Source organism: Lissotriton vulgaris, chromosome 3_1 (genome assembly GCF_964263255.1).
Source record: "Lissotriton vulgaris chromosome 3_1, aLisVul1.2, whole genome shotgun sequence".
Classification (NCBI taxonomy): domain Eukaryota; kingdom Metazoa; phylum Chordata; class Amphibia; order Caudata; family Salamandridae; genus Lissotriton; species Lissotriton vulgaris.
This window is the reverse complement of record NC_141689.1, coordinates 318,317,282-318,331,996: the sequence shown is the minus strand read 5'-3', so window position 1 is coordinate 318,331,996 and position 14,715 is coordinate 318,317,282. Positions and strand designations below refer to the sequence as shown.

General features: G+C 42.5%; 1 protein-coding gene across 4 annotated transcripts in view; it reads right to left on the bottom strand.

The window, feature by feature from the left end:
- The window catches only part of RAI14 (retinoic acid induced 14), a 430,174-nt gene that overhangs the window by 148,526 nt on the left and 266,933 nt on the right, over window positions 1-14,715 (bottom strand). For all 4 annotated transcript variants that reach the window (XM_086960508.1, XM_086960510.1, XM_086960512.1 and 1 more), the window contains one exon: window positions 2,058-2,146. In XM_086960508.1, coding sequence (XP_086816634.1) covers window positions 2,058-2,146 — 89 coding nt within the window. The remainder of the gene's footprint in view (window positions 1-2,057; window positions 2,147-14,715) is intronic.

Here is a 14,715-nt window from a genome sequence, read left to right as displayed (position 1 = left end):
CTAAGGAATTGCTAGAAGGCATTGTGGTGAGCTTCTTTACTGTCAAGAAAAGTCCTCTAATAGAATTTTTAGCTGTCTCCATTTCCTGAGTGAAATCGAGGGATTTCTCGTATCTGATCATGGCTTGATAGACTGCAATCTCCTTTTTAGATTTAGTTTCTTCACCATGATTGTAGCCTATGCTCTAGAGCCTTTCATACTTCCTACATTTATGTTTTTGTCGCTTGCTTTTTAGAATACCATGGGACCGATTGTTTACAACGGTAGGATGAGATAGTTTTCTCAGGGGCTAGTGATTGGGCAAAGGAAAGAAGAAAATTGGTGACATTAGTGGTAAGGTGTCCAGGATCATCTGCACAAGCAGGCTGTGAATCAAATAGTCGCTGATTGAATAAGACAGGGTCAATTTTGGTCCACTGACGACCACCTTGGTGATCTCCTTCCTACTAGAATGTGGCCCTGGAGACTGGAGTTAAACACAGGTGGTCAAACCCACGTCTTATTTAAATCCCATTTCAATGAGAACCCAGGCCTGTTATGTGGGAACTAGCTGCTACCTATTTAGAAATGTGTGTAGCCAATCATTGCGTCAACCAAGTTGGAAGTCTGTCATTATCTGGCATCAGTTTGTTTGAATTTGTAGGTTGGTTGGCTTCAGCCAAGTACTGGGCAGATGTGTTGCTGCAGGTTAATGTCTCGAACAGTGGTAGCCACGGCAAGTGGTTTTCACCAGATTTTTCCACTGCCAAGACCAAGGCTAAAGCAGCTCAATGCAAGAACAGAATCACTTATGAAGATGTGGAAAAACTGGAAGACTTAAATAAGGAAGAACTAAGGACAAGCAAAACCGGGACCCACTCCTGGGAGATCAAAGAAACATTGAATGATTTAATACATGTGTTAGCCATTTTCAGAGAGATACTGGATCACAAGCGTTTATACCTCCAAAACTAGAAAATAAACCAGTTTCAGCCCTGTTTTTTTTGTAGAGAATCCACTGCAGCTTTATTTAACACTGGCTGGGCTTCAGTATGATCTGGATGACGTAGAGAGCTGTGCTCCACAGAATGACCATTTGGTCAATATCTGCAGTGACTAAAATTTAGCACTTTGAGTCAGGGACGACAGCCCACAAGTGTCTCTTTAAACAATCAGATAGGAAGTGGCTATTAGCCATAACTACATGGGGATCTCGACTGACTACAAAGTAAGGTGGGAACCTTTGGTTGCCGCTAAGAGGTGTAGCAGCATTGCTCTTATTTTCAAGCTTGATTAGATTTAATAGACAATTCAGCTGCAAAACGGACTTTGGCCTACAAGAAGGTGTATATTGCAAATATACTTCTGTTATTCAGTTATGACGCATGCACTTGTGCGGCCCTTTGGAATGGACTTTGAGAAGACTAATATTAAAGGCCCACTGTAGTTGCTTATACCCAACGGGCCTTTCACGCAAACATTATTAAAGATGACTGGAGGAGTTCACAATAGCTGTATGGCACTATGCCCCCTCTTAATTTAACAGGCGCAGACTGGCATTATTGGGCGCTGTGTGCTCCAGAATGCCAAACAAGACTATCCGAAATATCAAATAAAGTACAAGTACTAATAAGTTCAGAAGCCTGCTGCTGGAACCGCGAATACTCCATGTGTTAATGAGTCTTCTGTGCAGAAGAGTATGACCAGTGTTACTGAAATTCAAGTATCGGTCTGAGCGATTTCCTTAGTCATTCAGTAAGCGACAACTCCATTTCTATGGTATTAAACTTCTTTGAGATCAGAAAGGATCGTTAAGTTAAATTAATATTTCAGGCACCAAGCAAATACTAACTTGCGCCAGTTTGAGAATATCCCGCCAACAGCATCCCGCCACGACTTTTTTAGGAAAGGGATACAATTGCATAATTGGCGTCTACTGGAATATTTGCAATCTCTGATCAAACAACCGTCAGTTTTACCCCAGGTCCAACCAAAAAAAACCAACGAAATTACTTAATTATAATAGGCCACAACTCATAATACTTTTTCTTTCTACGACGTTAATCAATCTGATGTACCTGCTGCATCCTGTGCCGTGACATCCACACCATGAGTTAGCATAATCCGGAGCCCTTCGGAGTAGCCTTTCATGGCAGCCAGATGAAATCTGAAAAACAAAGAAAAAAAGTTGGTTCTTTCTTTTTAAGGTGTTCACACTAGTCGGACATAGTTCTACTAACTGGTGTAAACCTCATTCTTATACGTTCTAGTGATGCTAAAATAATACTTTGGTCTAGCTTGACTACCTATCTGTCTGCATAACCTACTGTTACAAATTCTCATTATATATAGTATGGGCTTCGGCTTTGCCCTAAGAGTACTATCTTTTCAGTTTGGTGTATTTTCCCCTTTTATGGAGGTCTTGCTTTGACATGAATGAGGGACTATTTTATAACTCAGAAATATACGAAACCATCACATTTTAAATTCTTTATCTCATAAAGCATTGCACACAGAAAGCATTAGTGTTTCTTTTGTTTTTATCATTGAAGTAGGCTTTTTAAAACCCTTTTAGCAAGGACTTAGAATACATGCCGAAGCTATTGGCATTGCCAATGCTTGTTCAATCTGAAACTTCCTCATTGATAGTCAAGCTTCAATCTACAATCGGGAAATGCTGGTTTTCACTAGGTTGAACTAATTTGCAAGCAGTAGTATGTACAGAATATTTTACTCTTGGAGCAATCTGTCTCCGTACGTTGTTATTTTGATCCACATTACTCATATTTTTAATATGGCAAAATATCCCTTCAGATTGCAAAAGTGTGTTTCACCCTGACCATTCTTTTAGGTTATCTTCTTAATTAGTCTGTTGCTTACTGAAGTTCACTAGTCACATTGATTCGCGCACCATGGCACTTTCTAACATTAATAGGGGAACAAATATACCGGAGGATCAAACATTGTATATATAGATCCATTGTTAAGATCCACCTTTGAAATGTGTCAAGGATGGTGAAGTAAGGGCGGGTAGTATTAATAGATCACTTGAATTTTGAGAAGACTTTAAAGGAAAAAAGTACCCTTTTTAGATTGACTTTGACCTTATCAAGCCAAATAAAGGTAATTGGCGCCTTAGTGTCACATTAGTTGATATGAATTTATGTAGTAACTAACTTTCCTATTTTCCTTTAAATTTATAAAACAGGAATTAACATGAGATGTGAGGAGCCATCTTATTGCAAAAACAACTATTACGGCTAATGCCGAGTCCCGCAACAGAGCAGAGGCCATGTTCTTGCTCTCCTCTCTATATGTAGCAATCACACTCTTGACTATTATTACCTACATCTGTACTCAACTGTATGCCATTTTGCACTCCTTGTACATGTTTCAGTCCAAGGTATTTTTTGTAGACCACTTGCTGCTTTGTTCACAATGAGTTTAATGCACATGAAGGCTGAGGAAATTTCTGTTCAACGTTGCAGGCTGACAGCAGGTTGTGAGAAAGGACAATTTGATACATCTGGGGTCCTGTGGACATAGTTATTTCTAGCATCTGCTACTAAGCTATCTTCGTCAGGTCTACTGCAACCAACAAAAAGAAACCTTTGAGAATCTGTCAATAGGAAATCTGGCTCAGACTCTGATCTGCTTCAGTCTGAAATCTTTAACCATAACTTACAGGAGGTTTCCCTGGGCTCAAAACAACCCCCTTCATAAGAAATCCCCCGAATAGGGGACTTCTTGCTGGTATGGAAAGAACCAAGTAGGGCTAAGATGCAGTGATGCGTGTAAACCGTTTGTACTGGAGTTGAATGTTTGGGATCTCTTGTTTGTTACCTCAGAGATTGTCGGGGAGTTAATGCCGCCCTTATATTGAAGTAGTTGTCAGTGGGTGTGAACACGTTTTAATTTGACAATATATGGTTAATGCTAAGTACGGAGTTCTGGCTCTGGCGGGACTCGGATAACCTTCACGCCTGCACAAACTCAACACATGAATAAACACTGGTTTGCTTGGCCAAGAAAGTACACAAAGGAAACTTAGAAACTTTTAACAAAAGAAACACAGACTCATTGCTGCCAAGAAGTTTAAGGATTTCTGTTTGCCAAGTGCTTAGTGCATCAAAGATTTATGAACTAATGGACATTACAGGGGGATCTCAACATTTGGGAAATATAGAAAGTTCCTTCTCTTGCGGTTTTATGATCAATTGTAGCTCCAAACAGTCCTTGTTCCGGGTTAGTCAACTTGATAGAACACACTGTCCGTAATGTTTCGGAACATGTATCTGCAGAATAGAAGACAGTCTGCCTACAGCTGAATACTCATATAATGAATCTTGTTTTCAGAATTTGTCTTTGTGGTATACAAGTTAAAACCTCACCACGATTACAATATGCAATGAGAAAGACAACTCCAGTAAACACTGAGAACCGTCTCAGTTCATACCAAGCTTCGACCGACTGGCTTGGTCCCCACACAATTAAAGTAGGGGACCAAGGGATGTCAGCATTGCATAATGTTTGCGAGATATTTAAGTAAAAAATTTGCTGGTCACAAGTTTGTATCTAGGCAAGACCAACAACTAATTGCATCCTTCTGAGGTCGGTAAGCGGAGTGCAATTAAATAGGGTGAATGTTAATTCTCTTTATTCTTTTGGCTGACGGTAGTGCTTATTGCATTGAAAGAACATTGCAACTATTATGTGTCATGGCTTCAGAGTTTAGGGTGTCATTTTTGAACTTCTTAACTGGAAATTAAAATGCATGCCTACCATTCAGGTTAAGCACCCATTTTTTAAACAAAATAACATTATGAACTTGTGGTAATCGATCTACTACCATTCAATTACAATTACCTTTAAAAAATGCAAAACTTTTTATCTGGACCACAAACACATCACATTTATCCCTAAAACCATCGCACTTACTAACAAATACTGAAGGGAACGAACTTGTAAAAGTACTATCTGCATTGGCTTTTGGAAGACGTGATATAGGAAGGGACAGAGTAACAGCCAATCACACGATTAAGAGTAACAGTGGCTTCTTCAACATTACCCAAATGGCTTTTCCTGCACAGCAATGGGAAGAGGTGGCCCTCCCTATGGGCAAGGGCAGCTTTTCAGATGGATGACGTGGGCTTTTTAGGGAAATGCTCAAGAGAACTTCAGTAGGTGGTGTTTATCTAATTGCTTTCCATGTAGATTTAATTAGAAATGGGGTTTTTTTTCAGGACATCAGCCCGTTTGTTTTCTTGTGAAAAGATACAACTACCTAAGTGATAAGCAGAGTAAGCTAAATGAAATTGCTGGGAGTTCATGCCACCTTGTGAGATGTTCAAATTTAAAGCTTGCACAATGCCAGTGTAGAGGGTTTTCAATGCCACATTTGTCGTAAAACGTAGTGACTGGTTTTAAACGTTGATGGATTTGTTGGAGGACATCTTGGTTAGCAAAAGTTATATTAACCACAACACATTTTAATTTACACAGTGAGAGATGGAAAAGTTATTGTCTACATCCACATACATATTTGGTAACAAACTGGCAAAGTTGAAATGCTTAAAGGGATCAGGGGAAATGCAAAATGGTGAGGTTAGCCAAACTACACTATATAACATTTCAATTATCGACTAAGTCATTAGCAGGATGCAGACACTGGCAACTGACTGAACCAGTGCCAGCAAATCGTACATGCAGATACAGAAACGGATTCCATTATGACTAGGAGCTTGTGGCTGACTCAACATGGTTCCATAAGCAGCCAGAGGAAATTATCTAGCAATAGCCATATTTATTGCTTGATTACCCTGAAGTTCTCAGATATTCAACAACAAAAACAAAGAACAGAAATGAAAGAACTAGAGAAAGAGAATATGCCGAGTCCCGAATACAGGGCCATGACCTATAGTTTGCCTTGGGCAGACCCAACACAGTGGAGGGAGAAGCAGCCCCAGAACCCCATTAAAGCAGGTAGCCAGTGAGGGCCCTCCCAGGTGGCAGAAATAGAGTGAAAAAAGACACCACTATAAAGAATTTGAACCACAACTCACAGCCTCACAATGGGTTCATGGCCACCTTTTAAATAGTGACATTCGACCCTTTATTTCACCCCTTTTTGTTCACTCGAGATTGAAACTGAAATCTGAGGAGCCTTGAGTGTTTCTTCTCGTTTGATGTAGAATCTAGAAAATTGATCCATGCTCCAAAATATAAGTAATGGATATAAAGGGAAAAAAACGAAGTATTCTAGTCAAAGTAGCAAATGAGCACTAAAAATAATGAAATAATATTGAAAACTCTGAGCACAATGATAACATACATGACTGACTGAAACGTTTTTAAAGCGCTCGAATACCGCGGCGTCTTGGCGCTATGGTGCAGAAGAACAGGGGGGAGGTGGTTAGGGCAGGGAGAAAAGCCATGTTTTTAATGCCTGCCTGAAGCTCATTTTGGATTTTTGTGAGCGAAGCGTGGGGGCAGTGAGTTCCATAGTTTGGAGGCTTGATGGGAAAAGGATTTTCCTCCCCAACGCGCTTTTCTAATTCTGGGCTGGCAGACAAGATCCTGGGTAGCTGATCTCAGGGTGCGTGGTGGGAAATAGCGGGGAAGGAGTTTTGCGAGATCATCCGGACCTTTACCATGCAGGGACTTGTGGACCAGGCAGAGAGCTTTGAACTGAATTCTGCGCCTAACTGGGAGCCAGTGGAGTCCGCAAATGATTTTAGAGGTTGGGTGTTGTTTTGGGAGGTTCGGGAGGATCCTGGCTGCGGCATTTTGAATTGCCTGCAGTTTGGTCAGTTGTTTTTCTCCCGTACCCAAATAGAGTGAATTACAGTAACCCACTCTGGACATAACCAAGGCTCCCATCACCGTCTTTTGAAGTGTAGGCGGAATGTAAGGTAGGATTTTTCTGAGAATCTTAATGCTGTGAAAGCAAGCGGACGTTATCTGGCTGATTTGCGCCCTGCAAGACAGGTCTTTGTCCAGCATAAAGCCGAGATTTCGGACCTTGTCTGCTGGACTGGGGCAGGAACCAGCCTCAGGAGGCCACCAAAGGTCACTCCATACGGAAGGTTTTTGGCCAAACTCTATGACCTCGGTCTTGTCCGTATTTAGCTTTAGGAAGTGATGGCTCATCCAGCTTTTGACATCTAGGAGGCCATTCCTAAAACGTTCTGCTGTTGCTTCGATGGACTGGGAGATTGACACGACGATTTGTGTGTCGTCGGCGTAGGACACTAATCGTAGGCCATGTGATTTTATTAATGCCGCTAGAGGGGTGACATACAAATTAAACAGAGTGGGTGACAGCCCCGAGCCCTGAGGGACCCCTCCCGGGAGGGTGAATTCCACCGATTGTAGCCCATCCCAGTGCACTTGCTGAATACGAGAATTCAAAAAAGATGTTACAAGGGAAAGAGCGGTGCCAGAAAATCCTAGGGTTTGTAATCTATTTAGCAGGATCGTATGATTAACAGTATCAAATGCTGCTGTTAGGTCTAATAGGATGAGGGCCGTTCTGCCACCCTCATCCATGGTCCTACGAATGTCTTCAGTGGCCAGGATTAATGCGGTCTCTGTTGAGTGACAGGGTCTGAATCCATGCTGAGAGGAGTCTATAGTTTATTTTGGTCCACATTTCTCATAATTTCTTGATTCATGGATTTTTCCAGAATTTTTGCTGGTAATGGCAAACAGGAGATAGGCCGATAGTTCTTGGGATCAGAAGGGTCAAGGTTGTCTTTCTTGAGGATGGGCCGAATGCAGGCTTTCTTCCAGCTCAAAGGAAATACTCCTGAATTGATGACCTTATTTAGCAAGGGAGTGAGAGCAGCAGTGATGGTCTCCGGGATAATTTGCAGTACGTAGGGGGGACAGGGGTCTAACGGGGATCCTGATTTCATTGTTGCAAGTAGGGTGCCGACCTGCGCCTCCTCAAGAGGGGGGAAGCAGGGGTAGTTGGATGCAACGAATGTAGTACTATCGTTGTTGTCAAAGGTAGTGTCTGCTGCTAAGGTCATCATAGACTGCCTGAACCTTTTGTTGAAAGAAGGTGGCGATGCTCGTTACAAAGTTCTGGTTAGGGCAGAAGACCAAATCGCGGGGACTCCTTGCTAGATGGGCTACTGTTTTGAATAGTTCGTTAGAAGTGTTAGAGGCCTCCTGAATTTTATTGGTGAAATAGGCTGACTTGGCCTGGGAAATCACTAACTTATATTCCTGCAGGGCTTTCATGTATTCTAATTTGCTTGAGTAGCTGTAATCGGAGCGCCACACCCGCTCCAATCTCCGACATTTTAGTTTGATTAACTTGACATCTGCAAAGTACCACTGTGCAGTGGCAGATCGTTTTCTAGCTTTTTTTTTTATTTCCACTGGGGCCAGCTTATCAACTGCATGGCAAATCCAGTTGTGGAATATAATAGCTCCCGGATCACTGTTGCCAGATTCAAAGTCTGGAAGGTTGTTTGATAGAGTGTTGGCTAAAAGGTTAGGTTCCAATTTTTTCAAGGGGCGTGTTTTCTCAGGGAGTATGATACCTCTACGGTGGTTGCCTAGGTTTTTTAGCTGTAGGTTGAAGGAGATAACTTTGTGGTCAGACCAAGGGACCGGTTGGATTGAAATAATTTTGATGCGATCATCATTTGTAAAGATCCCATCAAGAGTGTGTCCCGCTGAGTGTGTGGAATCCGAAATTAATTGAGTCATATCAAAGCTGAGGAAATTATCAATTAATGTGGCCGAGTCAGGGTCGTTGTTTGCCTCAAGATGAAAATTAAAATCGCCCAGGATAGTGTATGTACTTGAATCAGAGGTAGTTTCTAGAAAGGTATGTATCGCTCTGCTAAAAAGAGCTCTAGGGCCAGGAGGGCGGTACACGAGTAGGCCCGAGAATATCATACTGTTATGTTCTTAAACTTTGAAACTCATGGCTTCCGCTTCTAGGTCTAACTGGGGGAGGGCAAATAATTTCAAGTGGGATTTATAGATTATCCCTATTCCACCCCCACTGCTCCTGTTCTGTTCACATATTCTACGGAGTAGCCTTCAGGGGTTGCAGCATTCCAATCCGGGCCTGAGGCATCAGTTACCCAGGTCTCTGTAAGGAACAGGAGGTCTGCTGAGTGGTTGGTGATGAGTGCTACGATTTCATATTTGTGCTTAGGCATTGATATGACATTGATCAGTATGCATTTTCAGGTTCTTTTCCTACTAGCCAGACATTCTAATCCATGTCTGTGGTTCTTATAGGGCCCTGATGGATACTTGGAGGCGGACACTTACTATTAATAAAATGCGGATTTGGCGAATAGTGAGGTATAACAGGAGGATTATTAGAGGTCTGGAAGCCGCAGGGAGTGCAACTGAAGGGCTTAGAAAGGTCATCTGGGTTTATTATTACCGGCTGATCGCAAGAGTTATGGTCCAACCTAAAGAGCTCAGATCTTGTGTAGCGCTTTGCAGGAAAATGGGCAGCGTTTCCAGCACTAGGCGCGGGGCCGGCGCGGACGGGCGCAGACGGGCTCGTCTTAGGCGCGCCTTTCGGCGTGCTGCCGGCGTGTCCGCTGCGCTGCGCTACATGTTTAAGCACACTGTCTGGTTGCTATTAATCCAATTCAGATGCATGCTGATGATAAGCCAAACCAAGTCTGACTATTACTCAACATAGTTAATGCTACCAGTTAAGTGACCATAACCTGGCCTAATGTACTCTCTCAATTGTAAAAATGTTGCACTTTCAACTAAAATGCTTAGCTACAATAGAGTTACACATCTTCAGCCCAGGGCAGACGAATCCTTCAAAAAAATAATGATTTTTACCTCTATAAAATTGAGTTTCTCTCTTCTACTGATTTGGTTCTACATTATTACGAATACTATGTATGTGGGCCCTCCTGTCACTCCTTTTCTTTTATGAGGGACGACTCATGTACTCTAAAACTTTCCTTAAAGCAATCTGACAAATTAGGTAATTGTCCGACAAATGTATGTTTTAGACAACTGAACTGAATATAAAAGGTGTTGGGGAAGGCATATCATTTTTTCCCCGATTTCCTAAATTGGCTGAACGAGTTAACTTTCTTCCTGACAGTGTCTGAGCTGCACGATATAGGGAGTGCATTACGTTGCAAGTTGCCAGAAAAAGTGGGAGTCTGCATAGGTTTATGTAATTGTGTATCACTGCCTGAACAGCTTCTCTGTGCAAGCAGGGATGGCTTGTGTACAAATGTGTGTGCGCTAGCAAATATTTAATTATGTCTATTATAAGAAGTTCCTCTGGCTAGCGGGACACGAGCGTGTGGGTGAATATTTGTCTATGTCTATTAAAACGAGCTCCTCCTAATAGCGGGACTCGCATCTTTTTCCCCTGCACGGTCTTTGGTCATGGACGAGTGACCTGTGGGTTGCATCACACCACTCACTCACCCGTTCCATCAGTGAGGGTAGATGAACTCCAGGTAGATTGTATTCCTTCTTCAATGGTGACTCTTAATGGCAGGGCGACGAGATATCCCAATGCTGCCATCATTTAAAAGGCCATGAGGGACCTCCAACCTGCAGTGAGGATAGGAAAATGAGCACCAACAGGACCACGGCTGACAAGGAGGCCGCGGTACTGCCCTGTTGCGCCCTTAAGGACGAGGAAAATGGCAAGGGGATGGAGAAGAGACAAGTCATTGGTGGAACATGAAAATGGTAAGCACGAAATTGATCAAGGGACAGAGATAAAGACCAGTGGGGAAGGGGACCAGTTTCCACAGCTTGGGCAAGATAAGAAGCCAGGTGGAACAGAGGCAAATTTACCATTGGGAGACAGGTGATCCACAATGGAGTTGGTCGTGGATCAGTGATTTCTCGGGCAGAGTGGTGAAGATAAAGACAGAGAAGCAACACATGGTTGAGAGCAACACGGTAGTTAGCCTAACACATAGAGCACTCATAGCCAGGAGAGGCAGAGGGGAGCACAATCCATGCTGCATGTGTTACAAGGACAAATGCAAAGGAGTCTCCTGGTCACAGAGGGAAAAGAGCCACATTCAAAACGAGTAGTAATGGGTGGCAGCCACAAACCCTGAAGCCTGGGAAGGGATGGTTGGTGTGAACCACCTGCCTTTTCCCAGATGGCTAAGCAGATCACTCACTACAGCAATCCAGTGGTTGAAGGAGGAGGAGAGAAGGAAATGGTGCAAGCACTTAAGGACAAAGTTTGAAAAATAAGTGCAGAGTTAAGTGGGACCAACGTTCGAAAAGATGTAGTCACCTGAGGGTGTGCATCAAAGGATTATTGGATCAGCGAGGAGGTAAATTAAATATATGATATAATGATTCAGATGGGGAAGAGACGGCAGGAAGACCACACAGGAAGGCAACATGGCAATCCTGACACAAAAGGTGCGTAGACAAGAGGGTCTATGGGAGTCTCCACTTCTCTGGTATGAAGATAAATTACAAATTACAGGCAGCGGGAGGAAGAGAAGTTGTATCAGCAGACCTCAGGTCTAGTTCTCATCACCTAAATTAAAGGAAACCAGTGGCACTGGAGAACAGAGACACCAACAGCATGATGGATATAGGGATAAAAGAGGGTGAAGCTGCCACAGGACAAAGGCAACAGTGGATCAAGTGGACACTATAGGCTATGATGTGGCCCTTGGGAAACATACAAGGGAAGGGATCAAAAGAAACATGGAGAAGAAGAGAGTGTGAGTGGAATAAGGCTGCTGGGATGAAGACTGGAAAAATACTCATCATTACCAAAGGATGTGGTGGGATACAATTAATAACTATTTGCAACACAAAGCAATGGAGAATCACAAAGCAACAATTCTAATATGAAATACGGTGAAAAAGGGAAATCTCACTGTGGACACTCCTGCCGTGGGCAAGCCTTTTAACCAAATAGTTTAAAACGAGAAAATATGCTCCAAAGTTACACATGGGTTTAGATGGAAGCATTACAGAAGGAAGGCGGCACATTTTACCAATAGCGAAAAGAAGGGGGAAGGTAAAAATTATTTTAAGAGAATAAAGGATTGCATTTCAAAGGGATCAAGGAGTAACTAGACTTCAAAGAAGGACACTAACAAGAACGATGGCAGCTTTATACAGACAGTAGTTTTCCGATGCCGAACATGACCTTTCTCAAGCGCTTGAGCCACGGTTGTGGTGGTTTCCAGCCAAAATTGGGATCCCGAGGAGATAGAGCTGCTGTGTGTGGTTCAGCAAGGAATCACACGCTAGACATCCCTCTATACGTCTAGCTATATGTCTGTTGGAATGCTGAAAATGTTCATGATAAACACCCAATGATGGAGACTAACACAAACAGGACCAATTAGGGAAGGTCTGTAAGAAAGAAAGCAGAGGAACTGGTTTATGGGAAAGGCTCTTATCTGTATTTGGGCTGGCAGTATGAGGGGAATAGTTGGCTCATTATCCTTAGAGAGGTAGTATGGCAGGGAAAGTTTTAGAATCCCTTGCAATAGGTGTTCGCTGAAAACTTGACACCCTTTCTTCAAATGTATTCTCGTGAATGCCGGAAAATGCTGACCCAGCACTTATTTCCAGTGTACTAGACTATGGAAGTGCCCTCTACGCTGGAATTTTGGCACGACTTATCAAGACACTTCAAGTGGTCTAGATTACAGCTGCCAGGCTTGTTCTATATCTGCCTTTTGTATCACCATCACCGCCCACTTACGTACACTTCATTGGCTGCCCGTACATAGGCATTCCCTCTATAAGCTTCTTACTCGCACCAACATACACTTCAGAATCTTGGCCCTTCCTACCTTAGTAGTCACATACACTGCTATGTTCCTTCGAGACAACTTCACTGTACATCTCACCTGCTTGCTCTCAAGCCTTGGATCCTGCCTGCTAGAGCAGGATGGCACTCATGTTCCCACCTGGCTCCAGTGCTTGGAATAAGCCTCCTCTCTATATTTGTTCCGCTGAATCTCTCAGAATTTAGGAAGAAAGATAAAACCTGGCTGTTCTAGCTAGCTTAGTTTCGAACTTCCAGGGACTAACTTTTGTTTCGGGCCAGTATACCCTTACCATAAGATGAGGGTTTTACAAATACAAATAACATAACTGTATGAAATTACAAAATATTGTTAACAGAAATGCTGAACAGAGAAGTTAAACAGGGTAGCATGGCTGCTCATTTGTCAGGAGGTGCTAAAGCATATTTAAGGGTTTTTGCCACTGGGTTTTTCCCCAAAGAAAAGAAGGATGCATTTAGATGAAAAAGATACTGTTTTGACAAACTCAGACTGAACTTGCAAGGTGATGTGTAGGGGTGTCGAGCTGGTGAGATGTGATGTATCATGGATGTCGTTTCACTCAACTCATAATGGATTTGATTGACAAAGGACTAGCATCTGCCAGGATATAAGGAAAAAAGACATGCTTGGCAATTTATGGCATATTGCTGGCAGCACAGAATATTGGAGGGATGTGCCAAGAGAAGGGGAAAGGGTTCAGTGACAGTGCGGTTACAAAGAAGAATAACTGAAGCAATAATGATACTGAAGTTTGAAGCGGTCAAAGCTGTTTTCGATTAAGGTTTTGAATACAATTAGTGAGTCAGAGATTACAGATAATGAAGTGGTACCATGATTATTTATAGAGGATCTAAAAAGGAAAGAAACATGTTTGGCAGCTGCACACTGGGATCTGAAATGTTTTCAGTTAAGGCAGGATTATGGTAGGATAAGGGACTGGTTATATGTTTTCATCCTAGTAGTGGGAAGTGCTAGTTGGATGGCAGGTGTTCAAGGAGATGTTTGGTACCAGTGTTGACTTTGGAACATATTTGTATATCAGTTGTGTATAAAGACTCGTTCAAACTCTCACTTATTGACACCTTACAGGCAGAGTGGTCTGAGATGTATTTGTAAACTTTAATTCTATCCCAAATTTTGTTGGATGGGCTCCCTAGTGTATCGCCTTCCCCCCGCCCAAAAAGGAGTTCAGTCAGAACCTAACCGAATTTATTGGACTTATGTTCTGTCACACCACCAGTTTCTTTTGCTGGCTGATTTTAATTATCATGTTAAAGATTCCCCAAATGCAGAAACTGCTCAGCTCATCTCTGATCTAACATCACTTGACCTGCACTAAAATGTCAAGGGGCCCACATATGTTGCAGGGCACACATTTGATCTTTTCTTCACACATTCAGCGCTTCTGACCTGTGATCCCACTCAACCTTTACTCTGGACGGACCACTTTCGGATCCATTTCCAGATTCCCATGGCAAAAGTGAGTAAAACTCTCATTAAAACCCATAAAACTTCTACAAGGCAAAGGGTCACCCCAGACTCTTTTTTCAATGATTTTGAATCTATTATTAACTTTGAAGACTCAGATGTTGATCAGGCTCTATTGGATTATCACAGAGCCTTAAATTTGGCACTTGACAAGATCGTGGCCAAAAACGAATTCGGTTTCCAATCGAGGCTCGCATGCGCCCTGGTACACTGTGGAACTTAGAGCAGAAAAAGCCATCTATAAAAAAAACTGGAGAGATGCTGGCGTCGAACTAACAACTTACCAGATAAGGAGTCCTATAAAGCTTCTCTAATGGTGCATCATCAGCACATAAAAAAGCCCGGAAAGTCTTTTTCTCCAATCACATTGAGCAGTGTTTAAGGCTTTCACTTACCCGTGTGCATGTTTCCAAGAAACACATACGTCACAAACATTATGTGAATC